Genomic DNA, 20293 nt, shown 5'->3' with positions numbered 1-20293 from the left:
GAGGAGATATAAACATTGATGAGAAAGAGGCATCTATCGGCTACTACCTCCTGCATGCCCTCTACTGGGGATGGAGCCTGCAACCTTGGCATGTGCTCTGACCTGGAAATCAAACTTCCTGGTTCATGGGACAACGCTCAAACAACTGAGCCACCCGCCTGGCTCCATTCATTAATTTCTAACAAATGTATCATACTAATATATGACGTTAATAATAGGGGAAACTTCCTGGTTGGGTTACAGGCTCAATCCTCAGTAGGGAGCATGCAAGAGGCAGTTGATTCCATGCTACTGCTTAAGCCCATCAATATCCTTATCCCTGCCTACTCAAGGATTTCTGTCCTTCCCACACCTGCAGCATTCCTATTTTTTAAAAACAAAACTGTATTCTAGCCCTAATCAGTTTGGCTCAGTGGATAGAGCATTGGCCTTCAGACAGAAGGGTCCCAGGTTCAATTTTGGTCAAGGGCATGTACCTTGGTTGTGGGCACATCCCCAGTAGGAGGTGTGCAGGAGGCAACTGATCAATGTTTCAAACTCTCTATTCCTCTCCCTTCCTCTCTGTAAAAAAAAAAAAAAAAAAAAATCAATAAAATATTTTTTTTAAAAAAACATAAACCCTTCATTCTAACTAGGCATTTCCTTACAGCACCATGACAAGTCTATCCTGAGTCCACCTACTCTGAAAAGGCAGGGATGGCACTTCATGAGGGAGCTGACAGAGAAGTGGTGTGGATTTGAACCCCAAACCAATTTATTTGTTGGATGTTCTTGGGCAAAACCACTACCCTCTGCTATGGGAAGATATGGAGAGGATAAAAAGAATGAAGTTCAGCCAAGACCGGTTTGGCTCAATGGATAGAGCGTCGGCTTGGGGACTGAGAGGTCCCGGGTTCAATTCCGGTCAAGGGCATGTACCTTCGTTCGGGCATATCCCCAGTAGTGGGTGTGCAAGAGGCAGCTGATCGATGACCCTCTCTCATCGATGTTTCTAACTCTCTATCTCTCTCCCTATCTCTCTGTACAAAATCAATAATAAAAAAAATATATTAAAAAAAAAAAAGAATGAAGTTCAGCACCATGTGGCTCAGTGGATGAGCATTGACCCATGAACCAGGAAGTCACGGTTCAATTCCCAGTCAGGGCATGTGTCCAGGTTGCCAGCTCAATCCCTAGTAGAGGACATGCAGGAGGCAGCCAATCCATGATGTTTCTCTCATCATTGATGTTTCTATCCCTCTCTCCCTCTTTGAAATAAATAAAAATATATATTTAAAAAACAAAGATTGATGTTCAAAGGTGGGTCCTCAACTTGGAATGTGAAGTGCTTTGCCCACTGGAAGAACTGACATTCCCTGAAGTGTTATGCCCACTGATAGTAGAGTAACTTTACATTGTACAAGAAGTCTTTTTTTAAATTTTTTATTGGGAAACCAATGTAACAAACCTAGGCTTATTGAAAATGAAATCAGTAACTAAGACTCTGCAGGCCCCATCCCCAGCCAGCACCAAGACCTCTGCTTGCCCTGATCCCGAGCCCCAAAAAGGACATCTATGTGAAAAACCTAGAGTCAACCTCAGGACCACTTTCCCACTTTGCAACCCCCTCCATCCTACCCTCAATTGAAACACACACCCTGGATCAGCAGGCTGAGTTGGGCCCAAGGAGATTCTCAGGGTGGCAGAGAATCACAGCTGTATCACAACCTGCCTAAAATCCCAAGTTAGCAAGGAAGACAAAAAGAAAACTGGCTTGCCCACCCACTCCCCTCCCTGCAGCCACCCCAGATAACAGCCTCACATCCCTGATCAGTAACATTGTGATTCTGAGGTGCCAGTGGGACTCCCAGTGGCTTCAATAGACCCTAGGAGATTACTGCAAAGGCCCAGAGCTCAGGAGAGGGGGCAGGCACTTGCCCCACCACCTGCTCAGTATGCTCTAGGTGAGCTGCTCCCCTTAGCTTGTGCCTGGGGTGCCTGTGACCTCTCTTCCCTCCAGAACATCCATGGCTGGGAATCAGTCCTCCTGCCAGAGAGAAATCAGTTCCAGGAGGCCTCTTCTCCCCCAGCCTGGGAGGATGTCTACACCAGCTTCTTGGCTTCAAAGAAGCTCTTGAGGTGTCGCATCTGCCAGACACCGATGGCTACGAGGATGAGGGTCTGCAGAATGGACCACCACAGCACCCGCTGGTTGGTGCTCTCGCTGGTCTGCCGGAAGCGCTCCTCTCGCCACTGTGGGAGGGGAGAATGGAAGAAGAGCCTGAATTGGCTGGGCCCCACCTGGGTCTGTTAGAACTGCTGGGTTCCCTCCCTGGAGGATGGTCCAGGGCCGAGTTCTGCAGTCAAAAGCTGCAGAGACACCCCACGTGGGGACTCCCTTCACCCTCACTAGCCAGATGACCTCAGGTAACTTACGTCTGTTTGCTCTGTCAGTTACAGACTCCCAGTCCTACCCTGGAGCTTAGAGGAGAGGTAAAGTAGTTGTGATATCACCATCAGACAGAGCTGTCCTGAAGTGTCCAGGAATGGGCTTGCTCTGAGTCCTCCGCTCAGGTTTCCCAAACTGCTCCTTGAAAATTGTGGGCACAGGTTGCAAATTGGTGGTCCAGGGGCCACACCTGGCCCATACATGTGTGTTGCTTGGCTCATACAGTATTTTTAAAACCAATGAATTTTTCACACAAAAAACCTGGACCTCCAGCTCCTCTTAAAACGCAGAGCCAGCCGGGACCGGTTTGGCTCAATGGATAGAGCGTCGGCTTGGGGACTGAAAGGTCCCGGGTTCGATTCCGGTCAAGGGCATGTACCTTGGTTGCGGGCATGTCCCCGGTGGGGGGGTGTGCAAGAGGCAGCTGATCGATGACTCTCTCTCATCGATGTTTCTAACTCTCTATCTCTCCCTTCCTCTCTGTACAAAATCAATAAAATATATTTAAAAAAAAAAACAAAACAAAACAAAAAAAAACCGCAGAGCCAGCTAGGCATTCCTTGGCTTGACAACAGTCCCTAGTTAGGCAGTTTACTATCCTACCAATCCTATGGTCATAGATCCATTAATAGAACCTGCTTACTCCTGGACACTGGTGAGTTTACAACCCTTGGGATCACCTAGAGCCGTGGTCAGCAAACTGCAGCTCTTGAGCCACATGCGGCTTTTTGGCCCCTTGAGTGTGGCTCTTCCACAAAATATCAAGGCCTGGGTGAGTCTATTTTGAAAAAGTGTAAGTTTAAAAAATTTGGCTCTCAAAAGAAATTTCAATAATTGTTCTGTTGATATTTGGCTCTGTTGAGTTTGCCAACCACTGACCTATAGCCATGGAAATAGAACCCAAGTTTTGGTATCAATTTCCTGCTGTCACTTTGTGTAACTGTATGACCTAGGGCAAGAACAACCTTAAGAGACTGTCTCCTCAAATACAAAACAGAGTTAATAATAGCCATCCCACCTTTTAGACTTGCAAAATAGACAACCTGGTATGTTTCATAATAAATCTGACATGTAACTCCTGGCTGAGCCAGTAGGCAGCTTCTAAGAAGCCCACTGATCCGAGCCTAGCCACTCACCCGCTGATAGTTCTGTTCTTTCTGGATCTGCTCTACTTGCTCCACCAGCTGTCGTACTCGTAGTTGTAACTCACTCAACTTGTCTTTGGCGGCAATTTCTGCATAGTCATTGGCGTGTTCACCCACCTGAATGTCCAGATGAACTCTCTGTGGACAGACAAGGAAGGTAAAGACAATCAGGTAGTGTGCTCCCTCTTCATGGCAAGGACTGACAGTCCACCCATCTTCCTTAAATTGTTCATCAAGCCAACCCTGATGAAGCCTCCTCAGTGCCCAGCTCTATGGAGCTCTACACACACAGAAAAGAGTAAGCCTTGGCTGATGCTCTGTCCAAGGTATATGCAAACAGCTCCACATACTCATCTCATACCCACAGTATCACCAGTCCCCAATCCTGAACAGGGTTGCTAAAAGCTAAAAGTACAAGTTCCATGCGAATCCACTTACCAACATGCCTCCAGCAAAAAGGGAGAACTTGGTGGAATTGGAGTGAAGACAGATCTGATGCTCGCCAGGGGTATGGGATGTGAAAGTGAACCTGCCTTCAGAGCCATACTGCCGGGCCAGGATGACCTGGGGAGAAAGGGCTTTAGTGAGTTACTGCATGGAGCTGGATGGTGCTTAAGGCTTTAAGTGCCTCAAAAATCTGCAAGCAGAGCTGCAGACATCACACAACAGGAAAAGGTTCAAAGCTGCTCAGAAGCAGTTGCCAAAAGCTTGTCTGAAAACTATTTGGAGTAGAGGTAAAAAAGAAAATCAGGCATAGCGTGGCATGTGACTGCTATTGGGAAGTTTTTTTTTTTATTCATAGCTCATGCCCATTCTATGATTTTGGTGTAATTCATTTTTTAGGTGACAGCTAAAGGGTTTTGAGGGATTTTTGGTTTTAATCTTTGTCAAAATTTAAAGCTGCTCATTCTTTTTGGAAAGTACACTGTTCTATGAAATCCTAAAGTGTAGATGTCACAGCTTTAGAGTTGGCAAAATTGTTTCTCAGCCACAATTAATCCTCTTATCACACTTATAAGACAGATGAATTTCCATAACACAGACCAGTAAATGGCTTAGGGAAAGTAACTGACTTGGCGGAATCATGCAGCAGTCAGAAAGAGGCTGAGAGGAAAGCCAGTATTCCAACAGTCTAAGTTAAGTCTGGAGCGAAAATCCGGGATTTTCCCACATAACTGTTTTTTACCAATTTAGCAGATGTGGGAACCAGGAGGGGAAGTATCAGCGCCTACTGGGTCTAGCGCTGAAGTGCAGAGCGGAGGGCTCAGCGGCGCGAAGGGGCCGACCCACCTTGTCTTCGGGGTCCTTCACCTCCACGAACATCCCCAGTCCGGGGGTGGCTGGCTGGTACTCCTCCCGCTGCTTGTCATACAGCTGCGTCCGGTAGTTTCCTGGAGGGAAGCCGGGTGAGCCCAAGTCAGAGGTGACACCAGGTCCGCGGCAGGTAGAGCACAGAGAGGCCGGCTGCTCCCGGCTCTGGAGCGTTGCTGACCCTCCCACACCCCGCACCCCAAAACCACATTCTTGTTCCCAACTGTCCCCTTCCCCCCGCACCTATAACCATGGTCTCGTCCGGAATCTCCTCAATAAAGCACTTCTTCTCAGTCTCCCCGATGTGAAAGTAGAGCGCGCCTCCGCGGGCCGCAAACCATAGTAGCAACAGAAGGGCCCGAACCACCCAACCCAGGCCCGCTCCCAGCCAGGGCCTCACGATCCGCACACCCAACTCCGCAGCCATCTTGCCCCACCTTATCGCGCAGCCGCAATTGGCCGCGCCACGTACCCCTGCCGCTGCCGCCGCAGGGCCTGTCGGGACAGCGAGTTCCGCGGGGGCGAGTGGGGAAACTGGACTATAAATCCCGAGATGCCTCGCGGCTGTGGCGCGGCAGTACGTGATTGGGGCGCAGTTTCTACCTGGAACCGAATTGGAATTGAAGTAACAAAATGGAAAGTTCTCTCTGTCGGGCCCTTGTCGCGGCCCGGCGACTGGTGATTATTACTTTTTACAGATGATGAAACTAACACAGTTTGAGGTTGCAGAGGGAATTATGAGCAGACACAAGGTTCGACCTAGGATTTCTGATTTTCCTGGCATAGCATCTGCCATCATGGGTTTGCTTCTGTATTTAAAAATTCAGCTTTGAAAAAAATGACACAAGCAATGCTCAGATTTATCTTTTTTTTTTTTAATATATTTTATTGATTTTGTACAGAGAGGAAGGGAGAGAGATAGAGAGTCAGAAACATCGATGAGAGAGAGTCATCGATCAGCTGCCTCTTGCACACCCCCTACTGGGGATATGCCCGCAACCAAGGTACATGCCCTTGACCGGAATCGAACCCGGGACCCTTCAGTCCCCAAGCCGACGCTCTATCCATTGAGCCAAACCGGTCCCGGCTCAGATTTATCTTAAGATGTTTTTCAAAATAGGAAATAAAAATCACTGTCTCCTTTACCATTTTTTTTTGCCCCTGAAACCTCTCTCATTTAAATCCGTTCTGTATGGTTTCAAGAATCCTACCACGAGGCCTTTGCTGCCGAATTTTGGCTCTTCTCTGGACCCAAAGTATTCTGTACTCCACTGGCTGGCAGGATAAAGGACAATAGGGCTTCTTGGGACAGAACAGCCCGGTTTTGAAGAGCTCTGCACTAAATGTGAGATCAGCCAGGGTCTGGAACTTCCCTTCGTGACCTTCCTGAATTTTACCCAAATTTCAGTGTTTTGGCAGCTCATCTCAAAGTTGCATAGGATGTGAGGGCGATCTGGCTGCGACATCTGTCACCCCATTGATCGCCAGGGTTGATTCGGCTGATCTGGCTGCCTAGGCGGGTGTCCCCCTCCTCCCTCACCGATCCATGTGCGTCCCTCCCGAAGCTGCGCGCTCGGTCGAAGAGGACGACTTTCCCCCAAGAGGAGAGGACCGGTCTTCGGTCAAGGGTATACGAGTAGCTGCGCTCCCCTGCTAGAACCTCCAAACAAGCTCTCAAAGTTGCATAGAAGCTGGAGGTTTTCCTCCCCTCTATTTGAGATTCTTTTTGTTTACTTTGGCCTTAGGGAGGGAGGTTTAGTGGGAATGTGTTCACATTTCCCCATCATTGAGAAGTATATCTCATTCTTCTTAGAAATAGTATTTCATAATATGATTGTACTTCATTTTTTTAAGCATTTCTCTAATGAAAGTGATTAAGGTTTCTTTCCCCTTAATTATTTGCTCTTACAAATAATGCTGCAATAAACATCACTGTTCATTGTCTATGGCCAGGTAGCTCAGTTGTCCATACACCATGGTTGCAGGTTCCATCCCAGATCAGGACTCAAACATGACTAAATCAATGAATGCAGAAATAAGTGGAACTCTAAATTAATGTTTCTCTTTCTCTCCCTTCAACTCTCTCTAAAATTAATATATATGTATATTTAAAAGTATTAAGTTTACATATATATATATATATATATATATATATATATATGTATGTAATACACTTAAAAAAGCATTAAGTTGGGTATAGTTTTGTTGATCACATCTCAAAAACTTGGTACCAATTTACCAAGCAAATATGTCAGAGTGCTTACTTTACTGCACCCTGGTCAAATGTTCTCAACCCCTTTTTTTTTTTTTTTTTTATCAATTGGTTGCCTTCTACATGGCCCCGATCAGGGAGGAGCCTGCAACCAAGATACATGCCCTTGACTGGAATTGAACCTGGGACCCTTTGCTCTGCAGGCTGACACTCTATCCACTGAGCCAAATTGGCTAGGGCAGGGTTTTTGGTTGATTCTTGTATGTGACCTGGCCAGGATCAAACCCACAAATTTAGTATAATCCAGCTGACACTCTCACCAACTGAGCTACCCAGTTCAACCTTTTTAAACTTTGCAAATTAATTGGATGAAAATGTGTATTTTACTATCCTTTTAATTTTTATTCAGATACTGAACACTTTTTTACTGGTCACTTGTTTTCGTCTATAAACTGCTGGTTGATTTTTCTTAGTGCTGTCATAACTACACATTATTAGTGATGATGCAACCAATGATTAAAGAATTAATAAATGATAACATTTTATAATATTTGTTTCAGGTATTTTTAAAGAATATATATTTTATTGATTTTTTACAGAGAGGAAGAGAGAGGGATAGAGAGTTAGAAACATCAATGAGAGAGAATCATCGATCAGCTGCCTCCTGCACCCCCCCCACTGGGGATGTGCCCACAACCAAGGTACATGCTCTTGACCAGAATCGAACCTGGGACCTTTCAGTCTGCAGGTCAACGCTCTACCCACTGAGCCAAACCACTTTCAGATGATTATCAAGCTTTTCAACTACCATGAACAGAGGAGTGAGTTACACATGGCTTCAAATAAAAGACCTTTAGAATGGCCCACAAATGATCAGTACAAGTTTATCAGGTCTAGGAGGGTGAGGGAGAGAATACAAAAAGTGTTTGAGCACAACAAAGTTGTAAGATGGGGCTGGAACCCAGGGTTCAGGAAGAGAGAGGCAGGGAAAGAGTCTGCTACAGATCCTAAAATACCAGGTGTGATAACTTGAAACTTTCCTGTAGGTGAGAGCCTTCTGGGTTGTCCTCAGTGTGTGCATGTGCATGCGTGTGTGTGTGTGTGTGTGTGTGAGAGAGAGAGAGAGAGAGAGAGAGAGAGAGAGAGAGAAGAGAGAAAGAGAGAGAGAGAGAGAGAGAGAGAGAGAGAGAGAGAGAGAGAGAGAGAGAGGGAGAGAGAGAGAATATGGGGGAACAGTAAGGAGGCTCAACTGAAACAGCAGTTCTCAATATCACTGTTTCAGAATCATATGAGCTGCTTGTAAAAAAACCAACTGGAACCCACACTAGAGGGTCTGATTCAATGGGGCTGGAGAGAGGCCCAGTGATCTGCATTTTATTTATTTATTTATTTTTAAAAATATATTTTATTGATTTTTTACAGAGAGGAAGAGAAAGGAGTTAGAAACATCAATGAGAGAGAAACATCGATCAGCTGCCTCTTGCACACCCCCCCCCCCCCCCCCACTGGGGATGTGCCTGCAATCAAGGTACATGCCCTTGACCGGAATCAAACCCGGGACCTTTCAGCCTGCAGTCTGACACTCTATCCACTAAGCCAAACCGGTTTCGGCTGATCTGCATTTTAACAAGTTTTCCAAATGATTCTGGTGCAGGTGGTTACTTAAAGAAGCTCCAATAATCCAGAGGGTGTGAAGAAGCAAGGAGAATAATTATGAGGGAGCTGTCAGAGATAGATGAGTCTTAAACTCCAATGGTTGCAAAGAAAATAGAAACAGCCTAACTACTATGGCAGGATAATATTTTCATAATATTCCCTTTCTTTTTTCTAGTAATTCACCCCCACCTCTTTCAAATAGTTGGTCCATTGTATGCTCATTGCCCCTCAGGGGTGGGATGTGACAGGGCAGAAAACAAAATAAGGAATCATTCTGGAATGTGTTGGACTTGTTTCAAATAATACAAGGAATTGTGGGGTGTAGTTATAAATTAGGACTGGTCATGAGCTGATAACTGTGGAAGCTGATTGATGGCTACAAGGAAAATCATTATAGAATTCTATCTACATTTGTCTATTTTCTTTATTAAGAAAAGATTTAAGCCAAAATCAGTTTGGTCAGTGGATAGAGCCTATGGACTGAAGGGTCCCGGGTTCGATTCTGGTCAGGGGGCATGTATCTTGGTTGCAGGCACATCCCCAGCCTGCCTGCAGGGGGTACAAATTCACTGTCCCTCCAGGGGCTCTGGGAGGGAGGCCTACCCAGTCAAGCACTGCCATCACAGGAAGTGTGGGGGGAGTCTGCCTAACTCAGGGGCTCAGTAATATACTAGTATAAGCACACAAGAAGCAAAATGCTTGGTTTTTGTCAGTAATAAGGTAATAACCCAGACTCTGCCTGCCTATACTTTGCTTCATTTTATAGTATGCTTAGAGCCTTAGTCAGAAAGACAGTGCTATCTATTTGGGTCTTCCAGAAACCCCAAAATGAGGGTTTCAGGGGTCTGTTGAAAAGGAAGGAAAGGAAGGTAGATGGAGGGAAGTGATGAGAGCAGAGAGGGGCCAGAGGAAGGAGCAAAGAATCCAAGAGATTGGAATGCTGCCCTGGTGAGCAGCAAAACCCAGAGTGGAGAGGACTCTGAGATACATCTAGGCACAAAGGACCTTAGGTAATCTCAGCAAGATTCCCACAGGCCAGAGTGGCAGGAGGCAGGGAGAGAGCTATGGTCTCTAGCAGAGACTGAGAACAGCCAGTAACCAGTGGGGACCAAAGGTATATCCATGAGTGCCTGTGTGCATGGAAGACCTTGAGAACTCGATCCTCCAACACACACCCCAAACTGTTAGAGCTCAGGGCCTTAAATAGAACCCCAGAAAAGGGGTAAAACCTTCAATTAGTTGAGATCGGGTTTCTGCCACTTCAGCAGAATGGGAGTTCAAAATAGAAATTAAGTTGAGTTATAGAAAACTTTAATTATATATTCAGGTGATTTATGATTAGAGATTTCTTCTTGCTAGAGTAAATATATATATATTTGTTTTTGTTGTTAATCTTGACCTGAGGATATTTTTCCATTGATTTTTAGGGAGAGCGGGAGAGAGGGAAAGAAGGGAGAAATACCGATGTGAGAGAAACACATCAATTGGTTGCCTCCTGCACGAGCCCTGAACACTGAGCTTTCAAATCAGCTAGGGTTGTCCTAACTGGTTTGGCTCAGTGGATAGAGCATCAACCTGTGGACTGAAAGGTCCCAGGTTTGATTCCCGTCAAGGGCACATACCTTGATTGTGGGCACATCCCCAGTAAGGGGTGTGCAGGAGTCAGCTGATCAATGTTTCTCTCTCATTGATGTTTCTAATTCTCTATCCCTCTCCCTCTTCTCTGTAAAAAAAATCAATAAAAAATATATATCCATCAGCTGCCTCGTGCACACCCCCACTGGGGATTTGCCCACAACCAAGGCAGATGTCCTCGACATAGAACCCGGGACCCTTCAGTCCACAGGCTGACGCTCTATCCACTGTGCCAAACCGGTCAGGGCCAATTATTATATTTTTTTAAAAATTGGGTACTACTCAAAATCCTCTTTTTGGGAAACATTTTTTTTTTTTTTTTAAACACTGACCTAATACGTGCCAGTTTATCACACCGGGTGTCATTGTGTTCAGTGTCCACTTTCCCGCCAGGCGGGGAGAGAGGCCCGGGTCGGAGTCCCGAGCCCCACGCCCCGGACGCTGGCCTCTCGGTGGGCCACACGCGGCAAATTCAGGCCTGGACGATGCGTTCGGCCCCTTCCGTCAGGCCGTCCGCGAGCCCTGGGCGGATGGTGAGCATTTTGCCTTTTGGGGCCTAGATGTCGGCGGCCGCCAAGCGGGGCCGGCCGTACCTGGCTCCCGGTGTGAGTGTGAGCAGCCGGGTGGCGGGTGCGACAGTGCCGCGGCCTCCCAGAAACCCACTCACGCCTCCAGGTACGGTCCTGGGCGGCCAGGGCCCGGCGGCGCGCTCCCCGCGGCGGACGCCCCCTCCTCGCGCGCGTCGCGAGACCCGGAGGGAGGGCGTCTCCCTCCACGTTCTTCCTCCCTCGGAGCTCTGGGTGGCGACCTTCTTCAAAATGGCGCGGGCAGCCTCGGGGGCTAGTGCGGCGGCGCGGACTCCGCGTGCCCTCTGACCTGCTGGCAGCGGCCGCGGGGAGCCGGGCGCCGCCATATTGGCTGTTGTCCTGCGAGGGGAGCGGCGGCGGCGGCGGCGCGAGCGGAGCGAGGGAGAGGCGCGGGCGGCGGCATGACTCGGAGGCGGAGCAGGCTGAGCGGGGGCGCGGGCCGGCGCGAGCGGGCGCGGGCCGCGGGGCCGCAGAAGCCTCAGGTGCCCGAGCCCCCGCCGCCGCCGATCTTGGAAGCCGGAGCGGGTGCAGGGCCCCCCGAAGTGCCGGCGGAGCCCGTCCGCGATGGAACCAGGGAGGAGGACGAGCCCAAGTTGGGGCAGGTAGGAGCGAGCGAGGCGAGGGCGGCTGCCCCGGCTCTTCCAGGCGGAACGGGTTTGGGGATAGACCCTCGCACCCCCAGGGCCGAGGCTGAGGCTTTCTCTGCCAAGGCTGAACCCCTCTCTCCAAAGCGGAGGCACGGCCCGGCTGGCTCTGAGACCACGCTGCCAGTCCCTCCCGTCTCCTCCCGCCGGAAACAGGAGCTAGACGCCCTGGGGGTACCCCCGCCCTGGCACCAGGCTCTGGTCCTGAGCCACCGCTCAGCACTCTGCTCTCACTGCCCCCAGGCCCACCTGAGCCCCCACCCCCGGACCATCTCGGGGTGATGGGGCCTGGAAGGCTGCATGCAGCCTCTTCCCTTTCTCCCCTGAGAGCGGCTCCACCCCTTCCCCTCACTGCCCCCTCAGCAGCTGTGCCCCCGGCCGGTGTCTCCCGGGCCTCCCTCCTCGCCCTGCCCGGCGGGGCAGCTGGAGCACAGCGCCAGGCAGCCCAGAAGACTCTCTCTCTGGGGAGGCTCCTGCATTGAGGTGGGAACCCAGCAGAGCCTACCTGCTCTCTCCTCTACACCTCTGACCCACAAGACGCCTGCCCTGCCCCTCTTGGTCCCTGGGTTTGGCGAATTCTGCTGAGAGTGAGCAGTCCGAGGACTCGCCAAACCTTCCAGCCTGCCTCCTGGAAGAAGGTCACTTTCTTCTGGGCCAAGGGTTTCATGGGAGGTACCCTGCCAGTGTTCACCAAGCGGCCCGGGTGGCAGGAGCCACGGGTGCTCTGGGGGGAGTTGTGGCACCTGGGGCTGGGTGGCTCGCCCTAAGCTTGCTTTGACAAAAGAGTTATGAGTTGGTCTTTTGGCTGAGCTTGCCAGGGAAGGCAGGCTCCTGCAGGAGTCTTGGAGGGTCCGATGCGGCGCCGGATGAAGCTGAGGCGTGGCTGAAGATGCGTTTGGCTCTGCAGACACTGCATCGAGCAGCAGGGGACTCTGGGAGGCTGGTGCAGCCAGAAGGCATGGCTCTTGACAGCCTCCTAGTAGAATCTCTGGAATTGTGCATGTGAGTGGGGATGCCATTTGGGGTACCGTTCCCAGAAAGTCCTCACCTCCCTGGTTGTGTGAGGTACCCCTCTGTGCCCACAGCCCCAGTGCTCTCCTCTGGTATCACTCCCCATTCTGTGATGAAACATTTTGTTTATGTGTCTATTTCTACACCGGACTGTGAACTCCACAGAGGCACAGCCTATGTCATCTACCTGGTCCTCCACACCTAGCCCAAGGCCTTTCTGACATGGGATAGAAAGAACTAGGTGAATGAGAGAAGGAATCTGTTGAGAACCTGTGCCTATTATCACCCAGTTTTGATGCTGGCCTCCTTTGTATCTCATCACAATAAAAATTTTAATTAATGAAAATATCACTACTTACTGAGTGTCAGAAGCCCCACCTTCACCCTCAACTCCTACCCTAGGCTGCAATTGGTTATAGAGGAAGGGGACTGCTCAGGTTGGAACCCACCCTCAACTGGTCTGACTTCTGACCCTGAAGCTGCTTCCCCTTCTAGCTTTTCTTTTCCGTCTCTGGGGATGCTGTTATCGGAAAGAGGAGAGTGGGGAAGGGAGAGCCAGGCTGCTATTGTCTTCTCTCCTCATTCAAACCATACAGTAATACTTTAGGGTCCCCTGCTACTTAGCCAGTCTAAAGTATTCATGGCCAGAAAGTTTGGATGGTGGCTTAATCATTTAGTTTTTATTTAGGATGCATCTTTCCTAACAGCTATAACCTGCACTAACATGGTACATTCCCAACATGTTCTTACTTACTCCACTGCTTAACCTTCCATTTCATTCATGTCAGGCATTTACATACCTTACTTCTAATCTTCCCACCACCCCTGTATCTCTTCAGCATTAAGCACAAATGTGATGAGTTAACTTGGTATAATTATTGGTCTGCTTTTGCTACATAAACTCTGAGTGTGCAGGAACCATCTCAGGCATCATTATACTCCATGCTTGATGATTAACAAATGTTAATGAATGAACTGAAGGATATAAATACTACTCCATTTTTCAGATGAAGAAACAGAAACGCAGAACAACTAAATATTTGCCCAAATCTCCCACTATAGGTCTCAGTGTGCAACCTCCCCCCACACACATACACCCCCCCACCTCCACCCCCCGCCAAAGGGTGTCCTGTAGGGGATTTAACATAGCCTTCTCCCCCCCCCCCCCCCCACTATAGCCACAAATAGACTAAACAGATTGACAAACTCTCTTCTGCTTGTGCCCAACTTTTTTGCTGGGGAGGGGGGTTCTAGATGCCAGAAGCAGATTTTTGTGCCCAGGGAAAAGCACCTGCTGAAAGGATCAGAGGCAAGGATCTCTGCTCCCATTGCCATTTATAACCCAATGTTATGTACACAGAGTGGGTAAGTAAAGTGGAATTCAGTGTACTATGCTGAGCTGAAGCCCAAGATGGCAATTCGGGCCATTTCCAGTCCATAGTCAGGTTCTAATGTCCCAAGTCACACATCGTTTTGTTTCCGGTTTTGTTTTGATTTGAGCTCAAACTGGATTTATGCCATCTCTTAAAACTCAAAAAGTCTGCTGCTGCAGCAACTGCTGCTGCTCAACCTCCATTTCTACAAAGGCAGGAATCTGCAGTCTCTGAATGGTGTCTGCTCCCTTTAGCATGTAAAAGGCACCTGATTTGTGCCAGGCCCTGGGCTGTCAGGGATGCAGAATTAAGTCACAGTGCCTGTCCACATGTGTATAGTAATTGCAATAAGTTTTGCTTCCTCTGAGTTAAGGTTCATAGATCACTCTGGTTTCATCAGATCCCCTCCACTCATACATAACATGTACACATTTTAATGCAGTCTCTTGAGCTTAATTGGTATCCCAAAAGTCTACTTCCAATTGTTTCAGGCTACTTAAGTATACTGATCTGTTCACTAAGAACCCAAATCCATCTGGTAATAAATTTAGTATATTGTAAAAAAAAAAAAAAGAAAGAAAGAAAGGAACTGAAATCCTCCCTTACTTCACAAGAAGACAGTTACTGTCTTATTAGCAAAGGGGAAAAAAACTTGCAAAGCAGTTGAAGTATGCATAAGAAATAGTGTTTAGTGTTACAGACTTGGGGTAAACTCTAAGCTCAAGCTCAAGCTCTTGGCTTTGTGACTCGGGACATGTTCCTCCCCTCTCTAAGCCTCATCAGTAACTTCGCAAAAGAATGTGAAACAACCCACATAGCACCTCGTATATCAAGGCTCACACAAGCGCAGGAGGCAGAGGTTGTGTGCAGCAGGAGCTGTGCCACATGCCCATCTGAAGTCAGTGTTCTCACCTGCCAGCTCTGCTGGCTGTCTTTAGGTTTCTTTTGGACCATCCCGTTTGTAATCCAGATGTGCATGCTCAGTAAACCCCCAGGAGACTCGCTAGACTGTAAATCGGCAGTTGTTGGGGGTTGAACTCATGCTACCCTTCCCATCTCTGCTATCCCTATAGCATCCCCTGGGACTGTGCCTAGCCTAGTTTAAAGGGACTATGAAGATATGGTTCCCCACTGCTCAGAGTTAAAAGGGAGCAAGCTTAAGGGACTGGAGCAGATAATCAGTCAGTGTCTTTATTAAAACATCTCATTATGTTTAATCTACTCAGCAAGCATTATGAACTTTGTGCTGGGGTCTTTATTCAGGACACACATACCCAGGGACCTCCTTTTTAAAAAAATATATTGATTTTTTGCAGAGAGGAAGGGAGAGAGAGAGAGCTATATGAAAGAGAAACACGAACCTACTGGGGATGTGCCTGTAACCAATGTACATGCCCTTGACCGGAATCGAACCTGGGACCTTTCAGTCCATAGACCGATGCTCTACCACTGAGCCAAACCAGTTTCGGCGGGACCTCCTTCTTAAAATCACCGCCACCCAGCTTGGACATTTTCATTCCATGGGGAATGATGCCGAGGGGGCATCCCTGCTGCCTCTGGTTCTTTGTAAGCCCATAGAAATTTACTATGTAAAAATGCCAAAAGGCCTTTGAAGATAAAGGCTTACTTGCCAAGATTTTTTAACATTTTAATTTCTTTAAAACATCCCAGAGCTATAAGCTCAATATCTGATTATTAGATGGACTATTAAGATCCTAACCTTTACTTAATGAACCTAGAATTTGTGAGGACAGGGGTGATGTTTTAATTCGTTTTTGGGGTATTTATTGTGCATCATTCTTATTTGCTCAAAAAATGGCTGTTAAACTAAATTATAATATTATAAAAGAAGTAAGTTCCTACCACTTTGTTCTTATCCTTTCCTACTGCTGGGCCAGGCTGGCAGTCATTCATTTAGATCCATTGTACACACCATGCTCAGTTGTCCTCTTTATTCTGCAAACACAGATAGACACCTGATCTGTGCAAAGCACTGGGCAAGCTGGGGTGCAGAAGTGAATCAGACCTGGTCCTGTCCATAGGGGCTCATGGTCTAGAGAACACATAGTAATTGCAGTAAGGCTAGAAGAGCATTGCTTGCTCTGCATTGAGGTTCAAATGCTAGTTCAGCCTCTGGGTTTGTTTTTCATGTATAAAATGACGTGATGCCAGGCTCACATTAGGGTTTAGCCAGTACTGCATGTCAAGCACTGAGCACAGGTAGTAGCTTTGATTATTATAGACTAGTAGCCCTGTGCATGAATCCATGCACCAGTAGCTCTCTGCGGGGCCTGGCCCCTCCACACCCGCTGCCGAGAGGCTCTCTGCAGCCCAGAGGCCCATCTGAGGCTGGGCACGGACCCCTTGCCTTGTCGCAGTGGTGATGAAGCAAGCATTCCACCAGGCCGCTCACGCTGCCCACTCTCAGCAGCTGTTCCCCAACCCCCACCCCCATCCCAGACTGGGGACTCTGGTGGGGCTGAGAGGACTGGGTGCTGCCATCTTTGTGATGGAGTGCTGGTTAGTTTGCACATTACCCTTTTATCAGATAGGATTTTATTAGATAGTATGCTGGATGCTGAGGATGCACTAGATATGGTAGTCTTTTCAGAGTGCCTTCAATGTTGAGGAGAAGTTTCTCCTGAGGACAAAATGGGAGAAACTGTCTAAACAAAAGGAAGCATAATAGAGACCCAGGGGCAAAAAAACACCCAACTCCTGGGAGAGTGAAAAGAGGCCTAGAATATCTAAAGAATGGGGCCTCCCAGGGAGCAGCAGGAATAGAAACAGCCTTAGTTTTAAAGAAACAACAGCAAAAAACTTTCCCTGCTTCTTCAAATGTTTCCTTATTACTGATATTCTGCAACTGCTAATCTTCTTTATGTATCAGAACATTTACCCATGCCTATCTTTTTGTTTTTGTTAATCCTCACCCAAGGATATTTTCCCATTGATTTTTAGGGAGAGTGGAAGAGAGATAGAAAGACAGAAACATTGATGTGAGAAAAACACATCAATTGGTTGCCTCCTCCGCAAGCCCTGAACTGGGCCCAGGTCGAGGAGGAACCTGCAACCAAGGTAGGTGCCCATGACTGGAATCGAATCTGGGACCGTTTGGTCTGCAGGTTGACACTCCATCCACTAAGCCAAACTGGCTAGTGACTCATGCCTATTTTGTACTGCCACCTCTACTGAATGATTGGGATGCATTGAACTATAGGACACAGGCCTTGCCCATGGAAAGCCCATAGTGTTGTGGAGAAGGTATATTTCAACAACTGGGATACCTGTGATAAGCACTATTCAAGATACATGTAAAACAAGTATTAGGGCATTCCAGAGCAAAACACAGTTCATTCTGCCTATGGACTTAGGTGGTTGTAATACCCAAATTGATCCTAAAAAGGAAGAGGCAGAGGGAAGTGTGAGTGAGTGCTTTGTGGATAATGGTTCTTTGTGGCAAGGTGTGCAGAGCAGACAAGAACTGTACTTCTGTCCCAGGAAAGGCCCTGTGTTTGTACCCTTTGGTTCTTTGCCCTGCTGCAGTCCTATAGGCCATCTCCTTTTTAGTCCCTACTCAGGAATCTTAGACCTCCAGCTCTCCTTGTGGTTTGCTTCTATTCTGCAATGAATATAGGGAAAACTAAGGTAGAAAGAAGGGGCCCGTTCTTATTAGAAAGTTGTAGATAAAGAACATATTCTGAGGGGTTCAAAAAAGCCTTGAAAGTCACCTATCTAGTCCTTTGTCCTGTGCTTCAAGTAATAACTTTGGATTGGACAATTCTCACTTAGTAAGTTTCCCTGTCATTTCTTCCAGGACAGAAGAGGAAAGAAACTAACGGGTATCGAGCACCTACTGTGTGCCAGGCCCAGGCCAGGTACTTTACATAATTTATTTCCTTCTGTCCTCACAAATTTATGAAGTATGGTTTATTCTAATATTATAAATGAGGAAATTGAGGCTCATCTAAGATCATACTGAAAATGGCAGAATGGGGATTTGAACTCACAGCAGTCTTGTCTCCAAAATTTATACTCTTCCACCCATAATATATCTGTGCTAGGGTTACAGAGTAGTAGGTAATACAGTTCCTAGTTGGTAAACAACAGCTTCTCTGTGACTGATAGCACCCAGGAAGTAGGTTTGATGGATGAGCTAGCCTGGGGCGGGTGAGGGTGGGGGTGGAAGGCCATGGAGGTCAGAGATACTCACTACCCTCTCCTTGACTCAGCTTGTATAACAAGAGTAGGTTCTTCACAAACTAACTTAATGGTATGAAACAACCATTCTGCCTCCTGGGAGAACCTGAGCCAACAGCCTGGGTGGGAGTTTGGGTGAAAGCTCCAGAGCACTGAGATACTGTTATATCACCTCCCTGAGAATTAACTGCAGCTCTGGTTGCCAGCATTAGAATAGTCTGGGGGGGGTGGGCGGGCGGGGGGAAGAATGGTCTGAGATTCTTTGCAGTAAAGCCTTCCTCAGTGGCCTGGAGTGATGCAACCATGCATTTAACATAGCATGTCTGGTTCAGTTGTGTTTTAGATTCTATCAATATTTGTGTAGACAGGTGAGACATGAGCCAGATGGGCTTTAAGCATTTGTTCATTTTTTTCACCTTTTTTAAAAAAATATTAATTTTAGAAAGAGAGGAAGGGGGGGAGAGAGGAGAGAGGGAAAGAGAAAGAAACATCAATTTGTTGTTCCATTTATTTATGTATTCATTGGTTGATTCTTGTATGTGCCTTGACTGGGGAGCAAACCTGCAACCTTGGCTTATCAGGATAATGCTCTAACCATCTGAGCTACCTGTTCAGGGCTGTTCATTTGTTCATTGAAGGCCTGCTTTGTGTCAGGTCCAAGCCAAGCATAGGTTCCTGGCACACTTAAGTGACCAGTGTACACTCCCTACCCCCAAAGAGCTCCCATTCTACCAGGAGTTTGGAGACAGACAAGAGATTATGTCTATAGTACAAAATAATAGGTACAATACTAACATAATTAGCTCTACTTAGTCTGGTCCTTCAAAATCTTTCTTGACCTTTAACCAGATTCTTAGAGAATGATTATGAATTTGCCAAGGAGTAGTGCTGATGTGCTCAGTATGAATAGAGCCTAAGGTTCTCAGGTAGAAATGGAGCATGGAGAGGTTAGCTGGGGCCAAGTCATGAATGCCAGGGGCCAGAGAGTGCCCTGGTAGTAAGCTCAACCAGAAAGGAGCCCGGAGATTAAAGAGAGACCAAGGGGAGCTAAAGGAAGATCATCAAACTGGATAGATATTCAAGAAGGAAGTAATAAGCTTATATCAAGTAAAGAAACCTGGTTGTTTGCTTATTTTTAATTTGTGTATTTTAATTGTGTGCTATTTTAATTTATGTTCTTGCCTGATTCTTTGAACGAATGAGGCATCCAAGTAGGTTGGGAACATCAGCAACACAGAGCATGAGCCTGCCTGGTTTAAGCATGTGTTCCTAAGGCAGGAGCTCTGTATAGTTTTGTTTTCCAGCACCTAGTACAATGGTTGGCGTCAGGGTAGGGGCTCTTAAAATGTTTGTTGAATGAGGGAATAAATGAGTGAACAGAAGAGTAAATGGTGATGACTGAGCTGATGAGTCTTTCTAGACTGGGAATTCAATATTTTCTCTGCTTCTAGAAGGGAATTTTAGCTGCTACTGTTGTCCTCTGCCTGTCTTGGTTACAGGAAAGCTATTGGAGTCTGATGCCTTCAGAATGAGTGCTCTAATGTACCGTTTTAGAATAGAATTTGGAAGCTGCTGCAGAGCCTCTGTTTAGATACAGCATGTGTCTTGGGAAACTCTCTACAAATGCACATGTACTCTCGGATGTACTGTATAAAGAATCCGTGAGAGGAATAGAAGCAGGTTTAGTGCTAGAAATTCGATCCAGCTTCAGAACAGTCCTTGACAGCTGTCTGGTGACCCAGGTTATTCCCTTTTAATCCCTAAATTATGGACAACAAGGCTGGGGTGGAAATTTATTCATGCCCCAAAGAGCTTCCAGGTAATGCTGTGAACTGTATCATTGTTTATCACTATTGCTTTTTGTGCGTTTCGGTAGTTCTCAAACTGTTTGGTGTTGGGGCTGTGTTACATTCTTAAAGACTATTGACGACCCGAAGAGCTTTTGTTGGTTAAATCTATTGGTATCTAAGAATTTAAATATTAGCCGGAACCGGTTTGGCTCAGTAGATAGAGCGTCGACCTGCGGACTGAAAGGTCCTGGGTTTGATTCTGGTCAAGGGCATGTACATTGGTTGCAGGCACATCCCCGGT

At 47.3% G+C, this 20293-nt stretch overlaps 2 protein-coding genes across 11 annotated transcripts in view; one reads left to right on the top strand and one right to left on the bottom strand.

Moving 5' to 3' along the window:
* Nucleotides 1–1416: 1416 nt before the first annotated feature.
* TMED9 (transmembrane p24 trafficking protein 9) lies at nucleotides 1417–5349 on the bottom strand. Of its 2 annotated transcripts, XM_036423275.2 has the most exons (5): nucleotides 5128–5347; nucleotides 4864–4964; nucleotides 4012–4137; nucleotides 3565–3711; nucleotides 1417–2232 (listed from the first exon to the last, which is right to left on the bottom strand). In XM_036423275.2, the coding sequence occupies exons 1-5, from the start codon at nucleotides 5309–5311 to the stop codon at nucleotides 2083–2085; spliced, it is 708 nt and encodes a 235-aa protein (XP_036279168.1). In that variant the 5' UTR covers nucleotides 5312–5347; the 3' UTR covers nucleotides 1417–2082. The 2 variants fall into 2 exon arrangements, with proteins under 2 accessions (XP_036279168.1, XP_036279169.1); XM_036423276.2 differs by lacking the exon at nucleotides 3565–3711 and having other exon boundaries at nucleotides 5128–5349.
* A 5872-nt stretch (nucleotides 5350–11221) lies between these two features.
* Nucleotides 11222–20293, top strand: part of FAM193B (family with sequence similarity 193 member B) — a 32629-nt gene continuing 23557 nt past the window's right edge. For 2 of the 9 annotated variants that reach the window (XM_036423240.2, XM_036423237.2), the window contains exon 1: nucleotides 11225–11576. In XM_036423240.2, the coding sequence (XP_036279133.1) occupies nucleotides 11376–11576 (201 nt within the window). In that variant the 5' untranslated portion in view covers nucleotides 11225–11375. Of the gene's footprint in view, nucleotides 11577–11712; nucleotides 12621–17819; nucleotides 17881–20293 lie in introns of those variants that run through there. The other 7 variants (XM_036423242.2, XR_004985481.2, XM_036423236.2 and 4 more) reach the window with 7 other exon arrangements.

The sequence above is a fragment of the Pipistrellus kuhlii genome, unplaced genomic scaffold (assembly GCF_014108245.1).
Source record: "Pipistrellus kuhlii isolate mPipKuh1 unplaced genomic scaffold, mPipKuh1.p scaffold_m20_p_8, whole genome shotgun sequence".
Classification (NCBI taxonomy): domain Eukaryota; kingdom Metazoa; phylum Chordata; class Mammalia; order Chiroptera; family Vespertilionidae; genus Pipistrellus; species Pipistrellus kuhlii.
This window is presented reverse-complemented; position numbering and strand designations above follow the sequence as displayed.

What these genes read in the sequence shown, in the direction of transcription:
- TMED9 (XM_036423275.2), bottom strand. Translation starts at nt 5,311, where the DNA reads ATGGCTGCGGAGTTGGGTGTGCGGATCGTGAGGCCCTGGCTGGGAGCG. An exon ending in TGAAGGACCCCGAAGACAAG is followed by an intron (nt 4,138 to 4,863) that starts GTGGGTCGGCCC and finishes CTTTCTCCCCAG; the next exon opens with GTCATCCTGGCCCGGCAGTA. An exon ending in AAGAACAGAACTATCAGCGG is followed by an intron (nt 2,233 to 3,564) that starts GTGAGTGGCTAG and finishes CCCCTCCCACAG; the next exon opens with TGGCGAGAGGAGCGCTTCCG.